This window comes from Lissotriton vulgaris, chromosome 2_1, assembly GCF_964263255.1.
Source record: "Lissotriton vulgaris chromosome 2_1, aLisVul1.2, whole genome shotgun sequence".
Taxonomy (NCBI): domain Eukaryota; kingdom Metazoa; phylum Chordata; class Amphibia; order Caudata; family Salamandridae; genus Lissotriton; species Lissotriton vulgaris.
The window spans coordinates 1,024,610,782-1,024,624,764 of NC_141687.1; the positions used below are offsets into that span (position 1 = coordinate 1,024,610,782).

General features: G+C 42.7%; 1 protein-coding gene across 1 annotated transcript in view; it reads left to right on the forward strand.

The window, feature by feature from the left end:
* Positions 1–13,983, forward strand: part of PLA2R1 (phospholipase A2 receptor 1) — a 1,083,903-nt gene that overhangs the window by 590,979 nt on the left and 478,941 nt on the right. Inside the window, exon 7 of the mRNA XM_086956636.1 lies at positions 1,385–1,491. Within this exon, the coding sequence (XP_086812762.1) occupies positions 1,385–1,491 (107 nt within the window). The remainder of the gene's footprint in view (positions 1–1,384; positions 1,492–13,983) is intronic.

The following is a 13,983-nucleotide window of genomic DNA, read 5'->3' on the forward strand; positions in this document are numbered from 1 at the left end:
CCAATGTTCTCACAACATTCATTAGTTGCTGATAAATTGTTAACTGTTGAGAGGTGTCAGTGGAAAGCTTGGCACTGCTTGGTATAGACTCATACTGTAAAGTCTGTGATGAAGAAAAGGTATGATGTGGTAATGCTATGATTAACTACTTATAATCCTCATTACATTGAGCTATGCTCATTTTCATCACAGGGCTAAGGCTGTGATACTGATTGGTTGCGATGAACAGGGGTGCAGATGCAAAGTCCAATATTTATGTCCTAGTGGCAAAGGGAGAGTCACTGAAATTGTTACATTTAAATAGATAGAACAGTTGGCTGTTTTCTGGACACAACATGCTCCCAGGGCCAGCTCTAGAGCGGTGCGACTGGTGCAACCTCACCAGGTGCTGACTTTGAGTGGGGGGTCGTGTTTGAAGTATATTATGGATTTAAAAGCACCTACTGCCACGTTCCTGGCCTCCAGCAATTTTCAGGCCGCAATGAAAATATCAACATAGCTCCAGTGATTAATGTTCTTCCTACAGAGAGATCGAAGGTTTGTCTAGTGTATGTTTTGAGTCATTGTAAGGTAGCAAAGAGGATTAATTTGGCTGCCGCAAAGAACATGTACCATTCAGATCACAAAGTGCATACAATGTAAATAGGTCAGTGGTTTGCTGCTTTTGTCTGAGAGTTTCTTTGTTACTTGCTGTTTATTTGGTACCATCCTAAAATAGAACAGTGAGCTACTAACTATCACCAAAGAGCTGCATGCAAACTGCAAGGTATAGATTAAACCTTATATTATGCAAAATTTTGAAATAGGGCTAATTCGGATAGAATTCAATTCTGATTATTAAAGAGAACCCTCAACCAGAGTATTACATGTTTAATTCTGAGTATGTCATTATCCAGACCAAGCACTCTTAAACTATCCTGCCTACCAGTATGGATGACATGTGACTCCTACTCCTTGTACTCCTTTGTCTTACGTAACGTTTCCCACGCACTGATTTACACACCTATGACTGATTGTTTCTGTGTAGTGTGTGTGATGTAAAGGGCTCTGACACCCTACACTGGCATGAGTGCTGGCAGCGCTACAAAACTAAGTAAATGCATCTGAGAGAGAGCAGTTATGGAGACTTGAGGTACACTGTTGAAGGGAGCTTGTGAGGGAAATCGTGGCAGAGATGGTCATTGGTGCACTGGGCGCCACCAGCACTAAAGCCGGCCCCGCTCGCTGTCATAGACTGTGGAAACAGTAGATAATCAGGGAATTAGTCATCATATTTGCTTATTATTTTTATGTGAGCCTGTACTTGTTTTGACAGAGAAACCTAGATCCTCTCATTGGCATTATACGCTGTGTTTAACACGAATCCCAACATTATATATTTTAGGAATGGGAAAGGCATGGTGAATTTTGCTACAGAATTGACAACACTTCACGCACTTTTGAAAATGCGTCAAGCGGACATCACTGCCCCCTTCTAACAGTAGCAAACAGGTACTGTGTTTAGTCCTATAAAGAAATCTGGTGCCTTGTAGACAAATATATAACAATGACGTACAGGATAATTCATAGATAGGAGATATGATTTTAGCTTGTATTTTACTGCTGAGTTATTTATAGTATCTAAACAACAAGTTTCCGTCATTTTTCAGAAATAGAACTAATATGTTTTTACAATTCAACATGCTCTGTAACATAAATGAAACAAAGGAATATGGAGATGCGATGGACTTGTCTTCAACAGTCCGATACATAGTAAATTGGAAACATTTCTGATTAAATGTTTAATGCTAATTTGTAGAGTGTCATCGTTTCACCATTAAAATGTAGAACGTCTCTCAATACCATCAGCCATGCAACTCTTCTTCACCCATGCAAAAACGAATGGGACTGAAAGGAAACTCCTTAGCTGGTTCTCTTCATAACTCAATGACAGATCCTCTATTGACAAACTGCCTTCTCCCAAAGTCCAACATCCTGCGGGTTCCCACAAGGGTTATTTCAGGTCAATTTTATCTGTAACCTACCATCTTCAACTTCTATGTGGAATCTTAAGTGAGGCGCGCACATTTTTCCAAACACGAAGGCCCTAGATACTGTGTGGCCTGAAATAATGAATCCAGATTGTAACTCTGCACCTAAATTTGATTTTTGAATTGGAAATAGCTTGTAAAGCCAGGGCGCACTGTGCTAAAACAAAACCGTCTATTCCAGAACTAGAAAAGTGTGGTAAGACATTCTCCTCCAAAAGGTAGTGGTAACATCGTTTCCTCAAGACCTGTGATTTTTACCAGAAAATTCTCTGTTGGCGCAATCATCATTGCCATTCTGAAGCATGAATATAGCAATTTCTGCAGCAAAGAATCCTTTGATAGAAAGTCCCCCTGCAGCGAAAATAAATTGTATACCCACTGCTTTGCAAAGGATTTAATTACGCCACCCTTCTCTAAATAAAGTCAGTTGCATTTAAATATACTTCATTGGTATCTAAATTACAAGATAAGACATTGTTATGATCATTAAAATATAGAAAATAGGTTTAATTTGAATTCTGGGTTTTATTTTTGCCTGTGAAATTCTTGGTGGCAACACACTCTGGGACCGATTACGATGTTGTGCTGAAACTTTCAGCCCAACTCCTTGTCGGATTTGGTCCCGACCGACTCACGGTCGGCGGTTCCACGCAACCAATTACGATGCTTCCGAACACCATTCTGAAAGTCTCCCATTCACTTCAATGGGAGCCTGTGTTCCGACTGACAACACAGGCTCCTATAGTGAATACGGGGTGGTTGTGGAAAACCCTGCACCCTGTTGCAGGCACCTAAAGGTTCCTGCCACAATGTGCATGGTTTTTCAGAGGGTCCCTTGGGTGCCCCCACAGCCCTCAACCGGAGGCCTTAGGATGAAGGGGGCCTGCTAGGGGCCAACAAAGACAGTTTCCGACAGCCTTTCCTTGTTTGGCAAACTGAGTCAGAAAGGCTGTCTGAATCCGACATCGTAATCGGTCGGTCGATAACGCTGTCCTTAGAGCTGTACGATTCCGCTCCGACCGACTCGGTTTCTCGAAATGCCGGCCAGAACCAATTTGAATGACCGAATTGTTTCCTTTCTGCCTCCGAGCATCGTAATCAGTCGGTCTGAATTGTTTCCGACTAAGCCGGTGGATAGGTTTCAACATGGTCTAGGGGAATCCAAATGCAGTTCGGATGCTTTCAGCACAACATCGTAATTGTTCCCTTTGTTTCCTACCTGCAAGGCATAAGTGACTTTGGGCTACTTGAAGTGGCAACACTTCTTGATTTTCATTATGACTGCTGAAATCTTCAGAGGGACACGCCTTTAGCTTTAATTTTTCATTTGCATTTTTTTTATTGTTTTATTTACATTGTCAATGTATGTCCACCTAAAAGCATCATTTGCCATGCAATAAGTATAAGTAAAATTATATGGCAACTCTGATGGTTTTAAACAGATGCACAAAGAACACCCAGATTCCCTTGCACATACTAATATTTATTAGAAATAAATGTGCTCACTACCTGATTACCAGCAAATAATTTTATGATGTAAGAGTCAAATTTGTTAAGCAGCTGCTGTGGTTTGGGAAATGGGAAGACATCCTAAGACATGTCCATGTTGTGAAAGATAGACAGGTAAAGAGGGTGCAAGGAGTCAAATAGATGGCAGAAAATTTTGCATTTTATAAATCCTAACTAAATTATGACAGTGGTCCCACGAATAAGCGATAAGATCACCAAAATAACTCCATTTTGGAAGAACCAATTTCAGTGGAGCATATTGAGATAGCCTTAAAGCAGCTGCAGATGAGGAAAATGTTCAGGCACAATGGGACACCCATGGCAAAACCAAAATACTAGCGAAAATCCAAGTGAATAGATTAGCTCTGTTCATACACCCAGATAAGTCCAGGTTATGCTGTCCAAGTTGATTAGACTTACTATAATCAATTTTATAGCAATCTCTCATTAACTGAAAGTACTCACTGTTCTCAGTACGTATGTTTAACTCACTATATCATCTCCCATCAATCAAGCAAATGCATTGGATAAACACTCAGCGGTTTCACTGGAAGTGTCCCAGTGCTCAAGCAAAGTCTGATATACAGCATCATCAAGAAATATTTCTAAGCCAAACAGGCACATTTTAAACTCTCTTTTAAAGATGTCAATGCCTGAGCCCTATGTACCCTGACCTGCAAGGCAATCCAAAGCTTTTCCATGAGTACCATGAAGAAGCTCCCTCCATGTCAGGCCTTATGGAATTTTGGCGTCCGCATCAGGCAGAGGTTATTAGACCTCAGCACTCTCTCTTGTTTGTACAGGCACAGTCTATTCCTCAGGTAAAGAGGGTCCCTGCATGTGAGGGCTCTAAAGACCAGTCTGAGGGCTCTACATTTAATGTGCTTCACCACTGGAAGCCAGTGAAGATGCTTTAAATGTAGAAGTTCTGCTGGTGAAAAGGTACTCAATGAATCAGCCTGGCTGCAGCATTCTGAATGATCTGGAGTCTGAGAGTCCGAAAGACAGGCAGACCCATTTTATGGGAAACAATTTTACAGCCCTCCTCAGGTACAAGGTGCAGCAGCTTCCTTAAGGTTTTAAGTTTCAGGAAGCAAACCAATCTCTCTTATTTGAGTCACGAAAGAGAGTGCAGAGTCATACATGACACCCAGATTCCTAGCAGATGTGGTAGGATTCAGTGAAGGGTTAAGTTCTTGAGGTAACCAAAGACTTGATGGGGTGGCAGGTGCATCGGCTGAAGAAGAGGACTTCTGTCTTGTCAGAGTTTAATTTAAGAACATTTGACCCCATTCAAACAGTTACTCTTTTAAGACATTACTTAAATTTAAAGAGTGCCACCCCCGAACACTCCTGAGAGGAAAATAGCAGTTGTGTGTCATCCACATACGAGAACACTTCACATCCCAATTTTCAATCAAGGATCCCGTGAGTACAAGATATAGATTAAACATTGGCAACCTCAAGGCCAATCCCTGAGGCACCCCACAGACAAGAGTTTTGGTGGATGTGGAAAAAGGATGGATATAAACACGTTGGGATTGTCTTCTATGAATGATTTAAGCCAGGAAAGGACCATGCCCTGGAAGCCAAATTGGCTGAATCTTTCATAAATGTGGTGTTAGGCACTGTGTCAAATGCTGCAGATAAATCCAATAATACCATCATGGATGAAGAGCCACTATCTAGATTTTCCCTTACAAACTCCGACACCTCCAAAAGAGCAGTTTCAATGCTGTATCCTGCTCGGAAGTCCAATTGAAAATCATGAAGTTGACCATTTGTCTTTACCAATTTTTCCAGAATCTTAGCAGGGGCAGGTAGCAGCTAGATCGGCCTGAAATTGATTAAGACACCTGGGCCAGCATTAGGTTTGTTGAGAAGAGGTAAAAGGAACACACATTTTCCCAGTGGCCTGGAAAATGCGGGATTTTAGAGAAGTGTTCCAAATTGTATTGAGAAATGGGTCGACATAACGGGCCATTATACTGAATATTTGAGGGAAGCAAGGGTCCTCAAGAGAACCAGACTTGCATTTCTCAAGCTCACTGAGTGAGTCTTCTTGTAAGATTTGTAACTAGATGGAGGAGCTATTGTAGTTCCACACTAGGTCCATCAGGGAAGGTAGAATAAAGGTTATGAGTTTTCTCATTGACGAGAACAGATAGCTAGTTACAGAGTTCAGGAGCGGGTTTAAAGGCACTTTTTGCAGCATCAGGGGAAAAAAGGGCTTTACTATATTTGATACTTCACTAGTGGCATTATAGGAAGCCTCAGTAGGTGACAAGAAGCGCTCTCTCGTAGTTTTCCATGAAGGTTTTCGAAATTTTCTGAGAGCTGTTTTATATAAAAGCTTTACCTCGAAATCATAGGACCTTCTCCAATTAATTTTTTTACACACTTTTCTCTGCTCTTAGGGCGGAGGAAAACCAAGGAGCAGAGGGCTTAGATCTTTTCACTACATGGACTTTCAAAGGAGCTAGAATGTCAAGAGAATTAGTGTTATAAAGACGCCTGGAACAGGTAGGTGAGATTAAGTAGCTCTTTATTAAGGCCTCCACCCTGGAACCTCTAACACGTCGCTCTCAAGGCACAGCCAACGAACTCTGCCGGTCAGGCTGCTCTTGTCAACATTCCAAGGCAACCTCTGGCTCAACTGTAGGAACATCCCAAAGGGAAGAATGAGGAAGGGGGGCAGAGAGAGAGAGAGGGTGAGACCAAAGACGGTACATGGAAATACCATATTGCAAACCGTTAAAGTGATTGAATTATAACACATTTTCCCCGCATAAAACAATGAAAGAGAGAAATATAATTCTACTGCATTACAAAGTCTTTATGCCATTTGGGGGGAACAGTAGGTCTTCTGGTACAGCTCCTGGGAGGAATGACAGAGTCTTCGGATCCCCCATATGTCATGGAGTTTTCATGAGTGGTGTCCCCTGGGTTCAGGCATTTAACCAACCCGTCCATGCTCCAGTTTTGCCCATTCTCAAGAACCACAGTATTGTTTTTGATCTCTATTATTCTTCTGGGTTCATAGAACTTCGATTAAGGATCACCTGCCAGTGTGTGTTTTTTCACAGCTACCCAATCGCCTACAGACCATTCTTGTTTTTTTGTTCCAAGCTTTTGATCATATCGGTCTTTGTAGTTGGCTTGATGGGAAGCTATTTTTGTTTTTGCCTTGTCAAAAGATTTTGCTGTTACCTCTCCACCCCCGATCCAGTTAGGAAAGAATTTTGACTGGGTTTTCTTCTCCTGAGCGATGAGAAAGGGGATATCCCAGTGACCATGTTGGAGGTAGTGTGGTATGCCCAGAGCATATCTTGAATAAAGCGTTCAACAGGTAGGTTGTTGAAGCAAGCTAGCTGTATGTTCTCCTTTACCATTCTGTTTACTCTTTCAACTAAGCCGTTTGCACGAGGACAGTACAGAGCTGTTTTTAAGTGGGTTACGGCTAAGCTAGTTAGGAAGTTGGACATGGCTGACGAGGTGAATTGGACACCGTTGTCCGTGACCAGGGTGGCCTGAATGCCTTCAGTGGCGAAGGTGTCTCGCTGAAAGTTGATAGGGGATTTGGTAGTTGTTTGGTGCACCATTTTAATGACTACCCAGTGAGAGTGAAAATCTGTCAGAACATATGCAAACTTGCAGGGCAAGGCGGAATGAAAGCGGTGTAAATCCACAATCAGGCGCACAGCAGGAGGAGAAGCAATTAAAGTCTGGGGCTACCGCTGTGACGTGAATTCTAGCCGGGGTAAGAAACGCTGATCACGGAGCAGAAGGCAGCTGGCAGGTGAGACAATCAGCATCCCTACGTTGAAGGAATGGTTGAAAACAGAGTTCCAGGTCAGTTAGAACGTGAGGAACGCTGATCGCTTGGAGATGATCATCACAGCATTAAAGTTGGCGTGAGGAAAGGAAAGCGCTGGGTGAAAACGCTAAGAAACAGTGCCTCAACCTTGTGGGCCACAAGGTATAGATTATACTTGACATTGAGGATGAAGGGAAGGAGCGACGTTCTGCTCCCTTACGCAGACCATGAATGTCAAGAGAATTAGTGTTATAAAGACGCCTGGAACAGGTAGGTGAAGATTAAGTAGCTCTTTATTACGGCCTCCACTCTGGAACCTGTAACACGTCGCTCTCAAGGCACAGCCAACAAACTCTCCCAGTCAGGCTGCTCTTGTCAACATTCCAAGGAAGCCTATGGCTCAATTGTAGGAACATTCCAAAGGGTAGAATGAGGAAGGGGGACAAAGAGTGAGAGAGAAGGTTGAGACCAAAGAAGGTTACATGGAAATATCATAATGCAAACCGTTAAAGTGAGTGAATTATAACAATTAGTAAACTATTGATTAAACAAAACAGCATCAGCATCTAGTGGACCTGTGAAGGAAGGAGCTTAAGAGCAGATAGTATGCACAAGGGACTCCGACAAAATGTTCTGCCACCTTCTCTTTATCTTATGGGGGGGAGTCATCTTCTTCTGGTAGTGGGCTCCATAAAATATCAAATGAACAAGAAGACTATAGATATTTTTAAAAATATGGTTCAGCGTATGTTAAGCGTGTTTGTAGGGGACTGGAAGAGTTGGACAAGGTTCAGACCGGCTAAGGTCTGAATATGTTGGGTGGCATAGGTACCCTTAGGGTCGTCTACATGAGCAATAAAATCACCCAAAACAGTGAACTTTGCATATTGCAAACGCAATTGAGCAATACTATCGAAAATTTAGGGAAGTAGCTATTAGGGCAATCCGGGGACTTATATTTCAAAAGGCCTGAGAAATAAAAGGAGGAATCTACTTTGAAGCTAAAAATTAGTCCCTCTAAGGTCTCAAATTGGCCCATGATGATGAGGAGGCTTCAAAGGTATCCCTAAAAATAATGGCAATTCCACCTCCCATCTTTTCTCCTTTCCCGGTCGGCAAACATAATACGAATACATGGAGGGATAGCCCAAGGTCGGGGTTGGGACTATCCTTCAGCCATGTTTCTGTTAGAAATATAAAGTCCCAGGTGTTATCAGAGAGTAGGAGAAAAATGTCAGTCAAATGTTTTGGAAGAGCCCTGCAGTTAATCAGGCAATCGTTAAAGCCGGTTTGACATGACCATTCCCCAGTATATAACTACCAATACAATGTAGCAATGGGTCAAGAGGAGAACTACTATGTATGTATCTGTGAGTACGTGACCTCAACTGTTGATGTTGAACAGCAAAATCATACCTAGGGTACTTTCTCTGTAAGAGAATATTCCCATCAGATTACCGACCTGTACCACCCTACATCATCTGGGAGCCTTCACCATGAAGGTAGATTGTCGTACCCTCGGTAGATTTAGCCAGGCTCAACCTAATCTCACCTGGATGTCCCAGTGCTAGTGTAATATTTCTAGGTGTCAGGTGGCAACTGACTAGCAGTGCTAAATAGTGAAAATCATAGGTGATTGAAGTGAAACTACATAAAATTGGGTAGTGAGGGGGTGAAATGTTTTTTTTATTGAGCACCTCCTCACTTCCAAATAATAAAAACAGTGCAGGTAGTAGTGTAAACAAATAACTACTGAGATAGATATTAGGTCGACATGTTTCTGCAGTTAGACGGGGCCAAAAGGTCTCCTACTGCTTCATCAGGACCATGACCTCCCCACAGACAGCCCAGAAGGACGTCCGGGGTACCGACGGACAGAGCGGTGCTCCGTTTTACCTGCGCTGTGGCCAGGTGAGGTGGGGCTACATTCTCCTACCACATAGGAGAACTCCAGGCGATATAAAACAACATTTATTTTTCACTTTTCTCACTAATATTTAGCAGTAGCACTCATGGTCCTGATAAAGCAGTAGGAGACCTTTTGGTGCGCCACACCTTCTTGTAAACAAATTAGCAGTAATATACATACCTGTCAGTTAGTGGGGCCTCATAATATGGATGAATAATCAAACGGGCACACATGCACATTCACTTCGACCCATCTGTTCACTAACACACACATATTCACACCCACCCATTCACATGGAAACTTGCTCTAACCCATCCTTGCGCTCATACAACCACCATTCGCAAACATCTACACTTCCAGACATCTATTCACAGTACACACTCACAAGTAAGTACATATACATTCTTACATATGTATTATCACCCAACATTCAACAAATACTTAATAGCCTGTGGTAGTGACAGCAGGACAAGCGGGTGGTGGGAGAGAGAAGCAAAAAAGCTTGTTGGAGGCTCTGGGGCAGGAAGGGACACAGAAGATCGTGCCATCTCCTCTCATTGGCTGATCTTGTCACAGCGTAGCGTGGGTTCAATGAGACTTGCTGACCCCACCTCACACTGTAAGTAGGCATCATTGAAAGACAGTCAGTCCATGGCACTTCAGGGCTCAAGCCTGAATCGCGCAGGGCGGACTTTGTCTGTGACGATGCCCTTTTACATGAGGGAGAGGACCTCAAAGGGCATTGCCAGGCTCACAAAGCTTAGCTCAGGCTGCCAGGTGTCTTTACATTAGCGCATGTAAAGCTCCTGTTTGCCTGACCATGATATGGTTAGGCTGACCTTTGCTCAGCCTGACAGACACTCTTCTTGCTTTGAAAAAGGCAGTAGAGCAGAACCCCATAAGGATGGCTTAAGCTGCTGTTAGTACTGTGAGTGAGGAGCTAATGCTGTGTCAGAAATCAGATGTTGCAAGATAAATGTTACTAGACATAGAACATGGCGAGCATGGTAAACAGAGAGGTGGAGACTGCATCACAGAACCGGGTGCCAAATAAAACTGATTTATTAGCAAATATTATATAAAGCTTCAATAAACATTTGCATCTCATCAGCATCCAACAATGATGTACAAAACAATATATTTTTTTTAAAGCGCTAGTTCAAAACATGAGCGCTGTTCCCGGGAATACAGTGAAAGAAAATTAACTGCTCTGTTCTGAGAATCAAAATAGCACAAACAATAAAAAAATCACAATTAATGAATTTAATGAATTCCCAAGCTTCCCCAAACCAAAGGGATATTATACGTTTTCACTAGAACAAGTGACATATTCCATGGGTCATCAGTGTCCAATAGTGGTATTTTATTTTCTTTTGTGCTAACAAGCTCCTCTAAAAAACTTTAGTGGAATGTGTCTTAAGCCTCCTGGGCTTAACACCACGCTCTGCCACTTCTGAAACGCAGGGCTGCGCCATATTACAACAATATGGTGCAGCCCTGCATTTCACCCTGCGCTGGAGCTAAATTTAGCAGCCTAAGGCCAATGCAGGCGCCCTTGCACCACAGTGCAAGGGTGCTTGCAATGAGGGGCAGATTGTTTATGTGCAAAAAGGTGTCTCTTCCTGCACATAGACAATCTTTAAATGGCATTTTGAAACTTCTATATGCGCTGCTTAATGCAACTTTATGCACATCCGTTTCATTAACAATTTTTAACCTTTCCCATGTGCCTGTCGGCCAACGGCCGTCGCAAGCACTGCCTTCGTATTGCTGCGCACGTCCGTTGGCCGATGCGGCCCTGCCCACCTAATCAAACCGCCGCACCGCCGCGGAATTGCCACCGCGGTTAAGCAGTTAAATATAAAATATGGGCTAAGACAACGCAGAGCTTAGTGTAGTTTTTGAGAGGAAATTAGCAGTTTTTTTGTCCTTTACCAAGCAGGACCCAGGCCATGCTACTGTCACGGAGCACAATTAAACATCCCAACGGATCTACCTCAGGGCACAGACTATCAAACAAAAAAAGGTCTGACTACAGAATAAAACCTAGATATCTAAGTTCAGAAAAGCAGGGTGCACACTCGGGTTTTGTATACGCATCAAGGTCATGACTTACTCTAGGCTTGACATTTTATTATTAAAAAAATCAGGCTGTTTGTGCATTTAAGGTTTTTTCCTCTACTCGGGCATCAGTCATTGAAAATTCATCAGCCGCAATATTCTGAATTTGGTTAAAGACTGGGGGAGAATCTATTGGCTGACTTGGGAAGAGACTATGGGTGTAAAGTGATTATTATCTGCGTTTATTTGAGGATTTCACGCTATGGGGAAAAATTATCATTTGTTTTAAGTGCTATTTATTCATGAATTTATTATTACATCTTTGTACACGGTGTTTTACGAAGAGAAACATAAACGGTGCAATACATGATGGGAATTCCGTTTTTACAATGGTACAACACGTTTATTCTCTCTCTGTTAAAGTCAGCAGATGTTTCTACAGTTGTTTCTTAAAAACAGAAGAAGTTGAGGCAAAGTGGAATGAAATTTGGAGGTTATTCCATAAGTAAGGAGCAAGAAGTGCTAAGGAAGGAACACACGAAGAGCCACAGGTCTGGAAACAGAGAGATGAACTGAATGAAGAGAACTAGCTGGGGTTTGTGGCAGTGCTTAATTTGTAAAAAAAGAAGTGCAGGTGCTGAAAATGTTGACAAGGAGGCCACAGCTCACTTCCTCCTCCGGTGAGCCCCACTTTCAGCACTCTCACTGCCTCAGTCTCTATCTTCTAACCTTGATCTGTTGTCTGACCCCTAAGTCTTTGCTTTAAGAGTCTATCTTCCCACCTCTCCAATTGTTTTCTATCATCTTTGTCACACCTTGTGTGTTACCTTATTCCCTGTATTTCTGATTGGCCCTCTATTCATTCTACCCCTGCCCATTTTCCTCTTCACTTTTATCCATGCTCTGCTCTCTCTCCCCTCGATCATGGCTTTTTACAATCACTCTTCTAGCAGTCATTAGCTGTGTCTCCATTTTTTCATTTGTCTGCTTTTTTTCATCTGTCCTGTCCTCTATGTCCTTTCATTCTATCTTCTCTCTTCTTAATGCTCTCTTCTTCACATCATGGCTGCTTTCTTTTTGTATCTGATTTGCTCTCCTTTTCTTCTACTTAGCTCCGTCTTATCTATCTCCTCTCCTGTTGTTTCTTTCTTCTCTTTACTCCTGCTTTCTTTCTCATCTATAACACTGCTGCTGCCTGTGACCCCTGTCATCAGCCTGTACATGTCCCTGCTATTTTGTACTCTGCGTTTTCCTGTTGTCATTCCTAAAGAAGCGGAAGATGACGTGTTTTACTTTCTTACCTACACCGAGTGCAAAAACAAAATGTACACCGAATGAAAATTATTTTTTGCATATATTAATCAGTGCAGTATAACTGGGTTATTTGCAGAACAGGTAGCTGCTTGAGCACAGCAGGTGATGTCACTAATAGTGCTGCCTGTAATTAGTAGGTCCAGGGATGGCGACGGCATCTGCATCCACTGCTCAGCTTGCTGTGACCCTGCCTGCTACAGCACAGGCATTGTCCCCAGCCGTAATGCTGCCAATGCCGACAAGTATGGCTGTGGTGCCTACTGGACTCACTCATGCTCAGCAATTATCATGCTGGGGTTCAGCGCACAGATTCTACAGGTGACGCCATGGCGCACAAAAGTTGTGTTGGGCCACAGCTGCATCGAGTACGTTGAGGAAAGCAGCAATGCAGGGCTGCAGGATGTGCTACTCTGGCTACGCAGCAAGTGGAAAGTCCACACTTACTTTTGTTTATTCTTCCTCAAGAGCCCTCACAGCTTTCTTGCCTCAACTCCGTCATGAACCATCCCCCAGCTACAATTATTCAATGGGAGGCTTAGGCTCAGGCAGTGGCAGGGTGCAGCAGACTTGGGGAATAGAATGCAAGACATAGTTTGTCAATGACTTCTTGGATTTGTGATCAGGGAGATGACATTACTAACTTGGTGATACACAATCATGCTTGCGTGGACAGGCATATGCTGGCCTGTCTATGAACAATTACCAGCCAGAAACCATGCAATGTATGTTATTCTTTTTATTTTGAATTTGAACAATTAATATTGAGACCACCACCTGCAGGGTCAGAAACTGTAGCCCCGGCCCTGTAAAAGAAGTGCCGGTGCTGAGCACCTGAAAGCTCCTGCTCAAATTAAGCACTGGTTTGTGGAGGAAATAAAGAATACAATAATGTGAAGCGAGTAAATATAGGCACTTTTGAACGATACAATGATGACAAAGATAATAGCAATTCAATCAAACGGTAAGTGGGAACTTTCAACTCTGAGCCAGGTTGAGAGAAGTAGTAGTATGACAATCAAGAAAGGACAACAGATGCAAGACTTTTGAATAGACTGAGGCATGCTGATCAGATGCTTCCGAAGGCCAGCAGGATTTAAAGAACAGTATTTGATACGCGAAAACAACAGACACTGAAGCAGCAGTTTACGGAAAGAGGGAAAATGAAACGGTTTGATTTTACGAATATTATGAAGCGGCAAACGACAAGCCTTCATGACTAATGAAAGTTGCTTACAAACAGTTGATAACAAATAAGAAATACCAAGATTCCTGGCTGAAGAATAATAGGGATCCAGGATAGATGAGAAATAAATTGGAGGAGTACGAATGGCTGACGAGGCAGC